The sequence below is a fragment of the Vicia villosa genome, unplaced genomic scaffold, assembly GCF_029867415.1.
Source record: "Vicia villosa cultivar HV-30 ecotype Madison, WI unplaced genomic scaffold, Vvil1.0 ctg.000835F_1_1, whole genome shotgun sequence".
Lineage (NCBI taxonomy): Eukaryota > Viridiplantae > Streptophyta > Magnoliopsida > Fabales > Fabaceae > Vicia > Vicia villosa.
This window is the reverse complement of record NW_026705367.1, coordinates 410,748-422,747: the sequence shown is the minus strand read 5'-3', so window position 1 is coordinate 422,747 and position 12,000 is coordinate 410,748. Positions and strand designations below refer to the sequence as shown.

At 31.3% G+C, this 12,000-nt stretch overlaps 1 protein-coding gene across 4 annotated transcripts; it reads left to right on the top strand.

Moving 5' to 3' along the window:
* Positions 1-2,463: 2,463 nt before the first annotated feature.
* LOC131631500 (G-type lectin S-receptor-like serine/threonine-protein kinase At4g27290) lies at positions 2,464-6,107 on the top strand. Of its 4 annotated transcripts, none has more exons than XM_058902297.1 (7): positions 2,464-3,853; positions 3,950-4,066; positions 4,546-4,676; positions 4,760-4,970; positions 5,063-5,303; positions 5,381-5,531; positions 5,604-6,106. In XM_058902297.1, the coding sequence occupies exons 1-7, from the start codon at positions 2,536-2,538 to the stop codon at positions 5,904-5,906; spliced, it is 2,472 nt and encodes an 823-aa protein (XP_058758280.1). In that variant the 5' UTR covers positions 2,464-2,535; the 3' UTR covers positions 5,907-6,106. The 4 variants fall into 4 exon arrangements, with proteins under 4 accessions (XP_058758280.1, XP_058758281.1, XP_058758278.1 ...); XM_058902298.1 differs by having other exon boundaries at positions 5,066-5,303; positions 5,604-6,105; XM_058902295.1 differs by having other exon boundaries at positions 5,381-6,107.
* The last annotated feature ends 5,893 nt before the right edge of the window (positions 6,108-12,000 follow it).

The following is a 12,000-nucleotide window of genomic DNA, read 5'->3' as shown; positions in this document are numbered from 1 at the left end:
CCAAACAGAGGAATGAATCAAAGAGCAGTATTAACTCTTCAAAGATTATAATTTATCATGCATAAAGACTACACCAAATGTGTCTCATCACTCACATGTAGGACTCAAGAGCTTCAGTTCCCAAGAGCCGTAACGATATCACTTTCAAAAATATGTTCGGAAGCATGGGGTATTAAGTGCACGAATCTCCAAAAAACTAGAATGTTTCCATTCCGCCCTTCCAAAGATGATAAGTATACTGCTTGACATCCATCCATATCGATCCCTAGCGACCACCATAGAGGGATCTCACTCCCTCTAGAATCTTCTCAGCACACGAGAATTATTGTCTTTTTTATCACAAAGGATCTCAACTACAAGTACATCCAACAACTCTCTACAATCCACTCCTAACAAATAACAACTTCATTATTTCCCTCTCTCTATTTATAGAGATGACGTTAAATTGAAGAAACAAGTTTCAAATTTAATTTTACGTCACTCTTCTTCTTCATATACTGATTTGAGCGTTGGAGTGCTAACCTTGCAGAACCCCTCCACCCCACTGCATCTGAATTGTGGAGTTTGTTTGGAGTCCTATATTGCCTAAGTTCTCAAAATTTAAATGTAAAAATGTGTTAGGACTACCTTACCATTTTGAATTAACTTTTGTGAATGAGATCGAAACACATTTAACCTTATTGATTCTCATAACTAATATTATATATGTTATTTCTTTTTGAACATACAACTTTTTGTGAGAAGTCGATCAATAGCCATCTACTATACAAACATATAATAAGAGATTGACCAATACGACTAATATGCCCTTTGCTAAAAAACTCTTTACACATAAAAAAAGGACAATTCCGTAATTAACAAAATAACATACCACTTTTTCAACTTTTTAATAACTATGCTCCAATTGTTGGTCTTTCATTGGCCCAACTTTTTAACTTTTCAATAACAAACTTTTCAACTTTTTCTCCCCAGCACACTACTCTCTCTTAAAATTTCAAATTTCTTTCACATTTTATTTTCTCACACTTTCTTATTTTCATTTTAATTATTCTCCATTTAATCACAAAAATTATTAATAATCTATTTTTTTAATTTTAATAAAATTAAATATTTATTTATCTCACGGGTCACTATCAACATAATATTTAATTTATTTTAATCGATCATTACACACTTTCTCTATCTTAATTAAAATTTCAAATTTCTCTCAAATTTTCTTCCCACACTTTCTTACTTTCATTTAAAAAAAATTTCTCTATTTATTTATCATCTCTAATTTTTTTTTAATTTTAATAAAATTATTAATATTATTATCTCACGGGTCACTATCAACACAATACTTATTTTATTTTAATCAATCATTATTTTTATTAGAGAGATAATATCCTTAGTTTTTTTTCTTTTTTCATCTCACGATTTTTTAATGATTATTTAATACAATTAAATTCATATGATTATTGTTCATTTTACATTTGTATTTAAATATATTTTATATCGCATCAAATAAATTTTTTATTTCACGGGTCATTATCAACACAATATCTATTTTATTTTAATCAACAATTACTATAAATTGAGAGATAATTTTTATTTTTAAATGTTAAAATTTTTTTCTTCATCTTATAGATTCTTTTTTATATAATTATTAATATAATTGAATTTATATGATATATTTTAAATTTATATGCATCTAATTAAATTTCATACAATATTAAATAAATTTACCCGTGCGGAAGCACGGATATCTTACTAATTAATTATGAAATTCATATACATATATAATAATTGAAAATCAAGATACTTATATCTTACATATATTAACAAAAAATTTAATTTTTAATAATGTATGATAATTGTAAAGAAACAAACATTGACAATGTATCATTTATTTCAATGTATCAAAGAAACTAAAATTTTAAAAATATAATCATATATGTAAAAATGTTAATTAAAAAACTTTTTTTTAATAAGCAACTGTATATAAGATATCGCACTAGGGGTGCAACCCTTACATCAAGAAAAAACTATAAAGTTTTGTTACAAAGTAATGATAATTTATATCAATCATAAAAAGATATCCTACTATGAGGTTCCCTATTACAACTCCATCTCCAAGAGAAAAACATGATGTTGGATATCACCTCATCATAACTAAAAATACCGTTATAAAAAATAATTGTATTTCTCATTCACCAAATTAGAGCTATCCATATTTTGTTTAGAATAACTTTAATAGTGTTTTTCTCCTTTTCTTAAATGATAATGCTCACATCATTACGTGTGAATATCGTGTTTGAATATACATGCATTCAAAAAGTTCCTACTATCCCATAATATTTTTAAAAAGACAATGAAGTGGTAACCATTGAATATTTTAAAAGTAGATAATGAAGAAAATTAGTCAACCCTTCTAAAATGCCTATTCAAAAATATTATTATTGAAAACAAACGCAGCCACATTATCACTCATTCTCAACTCTTTCCCTTTGTCAAAACTCTTTGGTTGTTTTGTTTTATCCCAAAACCAACCAAAAAATGTCTTTTCCTTCTATGCTAGTTATCATCATCACTAGTCTTTTGTTTGTTCTATCTCATATTTCATTTGCAATAGATACTATCACCCAGTCAACTTCATTTCTTGATGGCAGCACTTTGGTTTCTAAAGATGGAAGCTTTGAATTGGGATTCTTTGGTAATTCCTCAAACCGTTATATAGGAATTTGGTATAAAAATATCCCGGTTCGAAGAGTTGTTTGGGTTGCAAATCGCGATAATCCAACCAAAGATAATTCGAGCAAGTTGATCATAAATCGAGATGGAAACCTTTTGCTTCTCAACCACAATGAATCTCTTGTTTGGTCAATAAATGCAACAAAAAAGATTTCGAGTCCCGTTTTCCTTCAGCTGTTGGATAACGGGAATTTTGTTCTTAGGTATAAGAATTCAAATTCAAATTCAAATTCAAATTCGGAGTCAAATTTGGGAGGAGAAGAAAATTTTTTGTGGCAGAGTTTTGATTATCCGTGTGATACAATATTATCAGAAATGAAATTTGGATGGAACAAAAAAACTGGATTTGAAAAGCGTCTTGCAGCTTGGAGAACCGCGGATGATCCATCTTCGGGTAATTTAACTATAACCATGATGCATACCAGCAATCCCGAAACTATAATTTGGAAAGGGTCAACAAAATATTATAGGTCAGGACCATGGAATGCTCAAACTAGTGGAGTTGTTGGATTAAAGACTAATCCACTTTATAATTTTGAGTTTATCAACAACGAGGACGAGGCGTATTATATGTACACACTAAAAAATAAAAGTGTGGTCTCAATAATGGTTATCAACCAAACCCTCTCGTCTCGTCAACGTCTCATTTGGGTTCCCGAGTCAAAAACATGGAGTATTTACCAATCATTGCCACTTGATGGTTGTGATGTTTACAACATTTGTGGCCCGAACGGACATTGCATCATTGATGGGTCACCAATGTGTCAATGTTTAGACGGATTTAAGCCGAAATCTTATGAACGATGGAATGCAATGAATTGGACACAAGGATGCGTGCAGAGTGGAAATTGGAGTTGTGGAGTTAAAAATCAAGATGGGTTTCATAAATTTGTAGGGATGAAGTTTCCGGATACTACGAATTCTTGGATCAATTTAAACATGACACTTGATAATTGCAAAATGAAATGCTTGCAAAATTGTTCTTGCACTGCTTATACATATTTGGATCCAACCGGAAAAGTTAGTGGTTGTTCTCTTTGGTTTGATGATCTTCTTGATTTGAGACTTTCACAAAGTAGTGGCCAAGATTTATATGTTCGTACAGATACTAGTTCAGAAATTGGTAAGAGTTTGAATTTTTTTTTAAAAATTTTTTTTTTGTTAATAATAAATAGAGATTTTGAGTAGTGATTCATTTCACTGTGAACATGTAATGCAGATGCTAAACATGGGCAGAGGAAAAATGTGATTTTGGCAGTTTCTATCCCAATTTCCATTGCCCTTTTGATGCTATTGGCTCTCTCCTACATTTATATAACCAAAGTAAAACATAAAGGTAAGTTTCTTAAGAGTCTAAATTTAGTTTAATTATAGGCAAATTCATCTCTCATCTAAATATAATCTAGATTTAAAAAAAAATCATCTATTCAATTCTTTGGCAATACGACTATGAAGAAGAATATGGGTTGATTACCAAACTTCTAAATGATTTATGTGTCTTGATAAAATGATAAATGTAGCAGAATTTCAAGGCATATAAACCAATCATATGTCTTCATGTCTATACACATAGGATGACTAACTTATTATTAAAATAACTTGAAGTACTAACTGATTACAATCATGAATCATCTAACATAAAGACAAATAACAGAATATTTTTTATTTATTAAATCTAATATATATACAAAAATTTACTTATATATAATTTTTCTAATCAATTCATAAACCCAAAAAAATTGTTGTTTTATATGATAAAATTATATTATAATTTTCAATTTTAAATGTCATTGATCCCAAGTCTTGTGACAAAAGGAAAAAATCTCAAAGACGGCAACGAAGATTTTGAGCTTCCTCTATTTGATGTATCCACAATGCTCAAGGCTACAAATAACTTCTCATTCAATAATAAACTCGGCGAGGGTGGTTTCGGACCCGTATATAAGGTAAATTTTCAACGTGTTTGATTTTAAATTAAAAAGATAATATATCCGTTGCATAAATCATTGTTTTTAATTATAAAATCCAGGGTACATTGATAGATGGACAAATAATTGCAGTCAAAAGACTTTCAGGAAAGTCTGAACAAGGGCTGATAGAATTTAAAAATGAAGTCATATTGTGTGCCAAATTGCAACATCGAAATCTTGTGAAGGTTATTGGTTGTTGCATTGAAGGAGAGGAAAAAATATTACTATATGAGTACATGCCTAAAAGAAGTCTTGATTTATTTATTTTTGGTTAGTAATTTTCTTTTTAAAATTTGGTTTTATTTTTTATACTAATTTTGAAAAAATAATAATTATCTAATCAATTCATTGGATAATCTTAGCAGACTCGGTTCAAAGTAAATTATTAAATTGGTCTATGCGTTTTAATATCTTGAATGGAATTGCTCGAGGACTTCAATATCTTCATCAAGATTCTAGGTTAAGAATCATACACAGAGATTTGAAAGCGAGTAACATTTTATTAGATAATGAAATGAACCCAAAAATTTCAGATTTTGGCCTAGCTAAAATGTTCGGAGGTGATCAAATCGAAGGAAAGACAAGAAGAATAATTGGAACATAGTAAGTATCTTTTATGATAATAACAATTTGCTATGATTAATTTATCATCAAACTAATTTCTAAATGGTTTCTTTCAGTGGTTACATGGCGCCTGAGTATGTCATTCATGGATTATTCTCCATAAAATCCGATGTATTTAGCTTTGGCGTGTTATTGCTAGAAATAATAAGTGGGAAGAAAAATAGATCACTTACCTATCATGAACACGATCACAATCTTCTTTGGCATGTAAGTTTAACACTAAACAATTCTTTTGCTTTTATTAACATACTAAATAATAATTCTGTTAAATTTTTGAAGGCATGGAGATTATGGAGAGAGGGAGTCCCACATGAATTGATTGATAATTGTTTAAAAGACACATGTGTTCAACATGAAGCTTTACGATGCATTCAAATAGGTCTTCTATGTGTGCAACATATTCCTGATTATAGGCCAAACATGCCACATGTGATTATGATGTTAGGTGGTGAAAGTACTTTACCTCAACCAAAGGAACCAGGTTTCTTAATAGAAATGATATCAATTGAAGAACAATCTTTTTCTGAAAGACAAGCATCTTCCGTGAATGAAGTAACTCTCTCAATAATAAGTTCTAGATAGAGAAATTAATACATTTTACATTGTATAATGATTGTGCAACTTGTATTTTGGAATTGAAGTATTATTTGGTAGACAATTAAAATAATGCACTACAAGGATATATATTATGTGTCGTTTTTGTTTTATGTGAGATTATGTAAGAGGTTGAAGAACTTACTATCAACATAAAAACTATCCAATTTTCACAACCATTGTTCATATAACTCACATGTTGGGATTTCACATAATTCACACAAAATGATTTTACATAATTCACATATACGAATTTCACATAAGGCATATATAGGGAATTCACATAATTTATTTTAACAACATAAACACAATGCATCAATAACAATTACACGATTAGAGAATTCAACATCATTTGTATAATTTACATCAATTTCATAGATAACTCAAACAAATAGTCAAAAACATATCAGATGTGACAAGTAAGATATTCTTTATTTGTCACTAATTATCATTATATAAATAATTCAAACAAAAGTATTCTCGCTATTATCTTTACTGAACCTTTAGCACATAGTGACTTCTTGGCACAGAGAGTAGGTCACATTAATATAAACAAATAATTATGCTGAACAAATGAACATGATTAGAATAACGGCCTAATAGTAACACTAAGCCAATTTACAATGGTATAATAACAACTTACTTGAAAATAATTATTAGACCGATTCATTAGATATGGTAAGGTCTCTAACACTCAAATATTATAAGATATGAATTGGAAATAAAAAAGGTGAGATGGAACTTATGATTGAGGAGTTTGAGAGATTTATTTATTCTAAAATTGGGATGGCAACGACTTGTATTTTAGATCTAAGTATCAACTTACGAGTTGATGATGATAGTTTCCTATCTTTTAGATCTAAGCATCAACTCACGAGTTAAGGACGATCCTTTCCTATTTGATCTAAGCATCAATTTACAAGTTAACGACGATCTCACATATTGTGCTGATCTAGATGTTTTCTTAATTCCTTTATATTTATTTTCATACCTCGGTGGACAAAATTTTGGGTTCTTTCGTATTTAATTATTTTCCACCATGATTACATGAAGACTTTCGTTACTCGTGCTCTCGGATTAAAGGTAATTAAGGGGCAGATGTCATACCCTAAAGTTTGCCCACGTGTTTTTTACAATCTTGTTTTTAGGAACATTTCAAGATAAAAAACAAAAAAATGTATATGAGTAAGTCAACTCAGTTGGTAGTTATGTAGGGACATGAGATGCATGGTCGCAGGTAAAGGTGAGAAAAATACAAGAAAGGGGCTTGATTTGTGTTTTCTTTTTTTCCTCTTTTAGTTCTCTTCAAATATTTCTGATTAGATTCCGGACTGTTATGTCACAAATCCGAGTTAAAGAAAATACTTTGTTATCTTCAAAGAACATTTGACAGATTATGAGTACAACATTTAGAACCTGAGTAAATTCAGAATCTAACTCATAATCTAAAGGATAATCTTAATAGATTCTGAACCAAACATTAATTCAGAGTTGAGATAATTGTAACAGCAAATAATAAATTCAGACTTAGAAAGAAAAGAGGGACACAAAGCAATTATCTTGGTTCCTCTCACAAACCGAGAGTAGTCTAGTCCCCTTTCACTTCCAAGAGATTTCCACTATAACCAAAATTTGATTACAAATTGCTCAAGCATACAAGCAAGAGACTTTCAATGCCCAAACACTCAAGTCAGGGACTTCAATGCTCAAGCACACAGGCAAGAGACTTATGATTTCTCAAACACGCAGGCAAGAGACTTCCAATTCCCAAACACACAAGTAATGGACTTAAATGCTCAAGCACACAAGCAAAATACTTCTAACAATCTATCTAATAGATAAATGATAGTGATATAGTGATAATTATACTTGATATACAATCAGAGGTGTTTACAAAATAAAACACAATAAGACTCTAAGACTTAGAGATTTCTAAGATATGCAAGGATAAGAAACCTTTTAAGTTTTTCTTGTGCTACAATTTTGATAAAGTAACTTCTTTTTTGTTGTCAAGGCGCAGTGTTGTATGTTCCTGCAAATCTTCAGCTCCTTTTATAGAGTTCCATGAAGAGTTGCTGGCTAGAACTTCAAGTACAAAAGAGTCTTTGAAGAGTGGCATCAATAGATTCGTTGCAAAACTTAAGGCTTTTGCAACTTTCTGCTAAGTCTTCATGTGACCAGAACAAGACAAATTGACTTGAGAGTCTGATAGCGACCTGTCAGAAAATCCTAGGATCTTGAGCTTTGATTGGGTTCAAGTTTAGGTCCTACAGAGTCTGAGTCTTAACTTCTGATCCTTCGGACTCTGACTCTTCAGAGGCTGGCTTGATCTTAAGAAGCTGACTTGATCAAAGTCTGGAGACTTCAGGTTCTGATCATCAGAAGATGAGTTGATCAGAAGTTGATTCTTCAGAATCGGTCTCTTAAGAGCTTATCTTTCAATGTTCAACGCAGTTTCAGAATCGACTTCCAATCAATATTTTTATCTTTGCACCTACACACTTGAACACTCATTTTTTTTACCAAATTGTTCTTTAAATACTTTGTTATTGTCAAAACCTAAGGGATATAACATAAACCAATTTTGTTCCAACAGTAGGTTCGATCCCTATTGTATTCCTTTTTAATTGTTATTTTGTATTAAAAGGTCAAAAAAAGCTAAATGTTGAATTTTTGGAGTATTTTAATATTATTTTCACTTTTTTTTGAATTTTTTATTTTTTATTTTTAATCAAAAAATAATTAAATATATAAAAAAACATAATCTTTTCCAATTTTTTATTCATGTTTCTAATTGGTTATAATTTGACATACTTGTTTTTTAATTGGTCGCAATGCGTCATAATTTCTCTAATTGGTCGCAATGTGTCATACTTGTCTCTAAACGGTTGTGACTTGTCATATTTGTTTTTGATTGGTCGTAATTTATCATGATTTGTCAATATAGGTTTTTTCCTTTTTAATTTTAACTAAAAAATTAGTATAAATAAGGTACAATTTTTACAAAAGAGAATAATTTTACAGTAGAAAAAATGACCCAAAATCCATTTCTCACTAATCCCTGCCACCCCCTTTGATTTCGTCCCTTCCACGCCGGACCCGTCTCGCACCACTACTACGTCGGATTTCCCCTTCATCTTTTAGACAAAATAAATGTTTCCCCTCCATCACATTTAGAAAATATTTTGAAACCTAATTTTTTTTTGAAATAAAAGATTTTATTTATTCCAAAGAACAATTACAAGCATAGGCTAATAAGCCACATAAATTGAACCCTATTTACATGAGTATTTTAACTATATGGTATATATATTTGGGTTTCAACCACCCTCTATGGACTATAGAATCAATGACATTCTTAGTAACAACTTGTGGATCTCAATATGCCCCCACAGTTCCAAAAATCTTATTATTCCTATACATCCATATACCATAGAACACTTCAGCTGTTGTAGCTTTAAGCAGTCCCATTTTCCAGCCTTTCCCCTTAGTTTTCCTCTTGATCCAATTAAGATTAATTCTTCTATTCTCTTTTATTTCCAGCCAGCTCTGAATCATTTGCCATATACTGGTGGTTTCTTTGCAATTGAACATCAAGTGCTCGAGATCTTCTTCTTCCTCATTGTAGAGCTCACAATTGGTGTGTTGCAGCAACACAAAGTGCTTCAAACGTGTCTTGGTTGACAGTCTATCTTGGCATACTAGCCACATAATCACTTTGGCTCTCGGTCTAGCAAAGTTGTGAGTCATCATATGGTACCAGTCGACCCTATTTCTGTCCTTGATTAGAGCTTCATAAACCTGCATCATACTAAATTTTGAAACCTAATATTATATTGTTAATTATAAATTATTTAAATTTTTGTTATTCTTGACTAAGTTTAGAACTTAATTTATTTTATAATTATGTTACATTTCGACCCTACCACAGTAATATATTTTATAATATATTTTATGACTAAGCTTTCACTTAGTCAATCTATATCCAAGGTATAATCTTTAGGAGTGCAACGTTTAAAATTTTAAAAAATAAATATCATCTATTTCCTTAGTTGGTAATTCTAACCGACTAGAAATCTAGTTGAAAGACCAAGCCTCAATCTACCTTTTGAATTTTTTTCAATTGATGCCTTTCTTATATTTTTATTTATCTATTCCCTCGATTACGACTTCCAACTGAGTGGAAATGTGGCTTAGGGACCAAGCCTCAAAACCCACCTTTTTTAATTTTGCTTTTATTTTTTTCAATTGACGCCTTTTTATTTTTTTATTTATAATTTATCTGTTCCCTCATTTGGGATTTCCAACCTAGAGGAAAGATCATTTATCTATTTCACATGGGCTTTTATCTTCTTTTTTTTTATATATAAATTTTATCTATTCCCTCAGTTGGATTTTCCAGCCGAGAAGATATCTTTTTTACATGTATTTCCCCGAACTAAACTCTAACTATTCATTTACTTTTCAACACTCATTTCATCTTCATTATCTTACGAAATCAAACGATCTTTTAAGAAAATATACCCTGAGCAATTTTCATCTCCATCTTCTTCATCTAAACACCTAGCATTTAAACTCGAATTCCATCATCGTTTTTGAAACTACATCTCTTCCAACACGTGTAAGTGTTTTAACATCAACTCTTGCAACATATGTATATTTCCTCCCTTTGAGCACCATGACTCTATTGAAGCATCAATGGAGCTTGAAATGAAGGAAAGACAATCAAACATCAATGAAGCCTCCTCCTTTAATGTCGTATCTTTTTCATTACATTTTTCAGTATGTAACTCACTTTATCCAAGGACACAACTTTAAAATGTTAGTTTTTGTTGATTGGATTGCTCATTTTTTTTATAGATTATATTGACGAAAGTTCTTTTTTCTACTACTAATTCTATTATTCTAATTATGCTGATAAAAATGGGAATATGTTTTTCCTTTTTAGTGTCGATGTTGACAAAAGTCCACGTGTACCATAAGTTAAGTAAATTCCATATGTACAATGAGTTAAGTAAAATAGTTTTTTTTTCCTTGTTAGTGTTCATTTTGTTAAGGTTGTGTGAAGTAAAATGTTTATGATGTTATTCTTAAGAAGTGCTCTTAGGAATGTGTTAACTAAAATATGCCATATGTATCATGAATCTCATATTAGTGCCTTTGTTGAGGCTAATCTTAGGAAGTGCTCTTATGTTTATTTGTTGATGTTGTATTAAGTAAAGTTATTATGAGGTTATACTTATGAATATTTTGACCGACAGGAGGAACTTTGACTGATAAGTGACGAATGTTTTGCCACGTACACTCGCTGGATTAGACTATAACTTTAAAGGGGTTGATGTTGTTGGATCAAGCGCTTACCACTGCGCTAAAAGCAATTGCTCTTAGTGAGGGAACAACTTTATTTCCTTACAATATGAGCCCTCAGGGGCTGCACCTAAAACGAGGTTTGTAAGCTCTCTATAGGCGCCATGGGTTGGGATGTTAAGCCTATTCGAATCCCTAAGGGTGAAGCTGGATTTATTTATCCAACAATCTTCCCCCCAGTGCCAGCAAGGGGGATTCGAACCCATAACCAGGCTATAATACCAATTGTAGGATCAAGCGTTTACCACTGCACTAAAAGCAATTGTTGTTAGTGTGGGCGCAACTTTATTTCGTTATAGTATGATCCCTCAGGGGATGCACCTAAAGAGAGGTTTGCAAACTCTCTCTAGGCCCCATGGGTTGGGATGTTAAGCCCATTCGAACCCCTAAGGGTGACGTTGGATTTATTTATCCAACAAATGTATACTACTCCATTAAGTTGCATCCATACAATGGCTTTATGTGGGAGTACGAGACCATTTTTGGTTACAACAGATGGTCCAAGTCAGAGGATAATAAGGCTTGAATCGAGCGTACTAGCTCAAATTTTGGCCTACATGGCTGAAAACAGAATAATAAAAACCTTAGAGGCCGAATCTCGAGAAATGATGGTAGTCAAAGCCAGAGTTCGTGAAGACTCTCGAATAGAGGAAATCGGCCAAAATGGCCAATAAACAGCTTTAGAAATCTGCATGCTCGATTGAATATATGACAA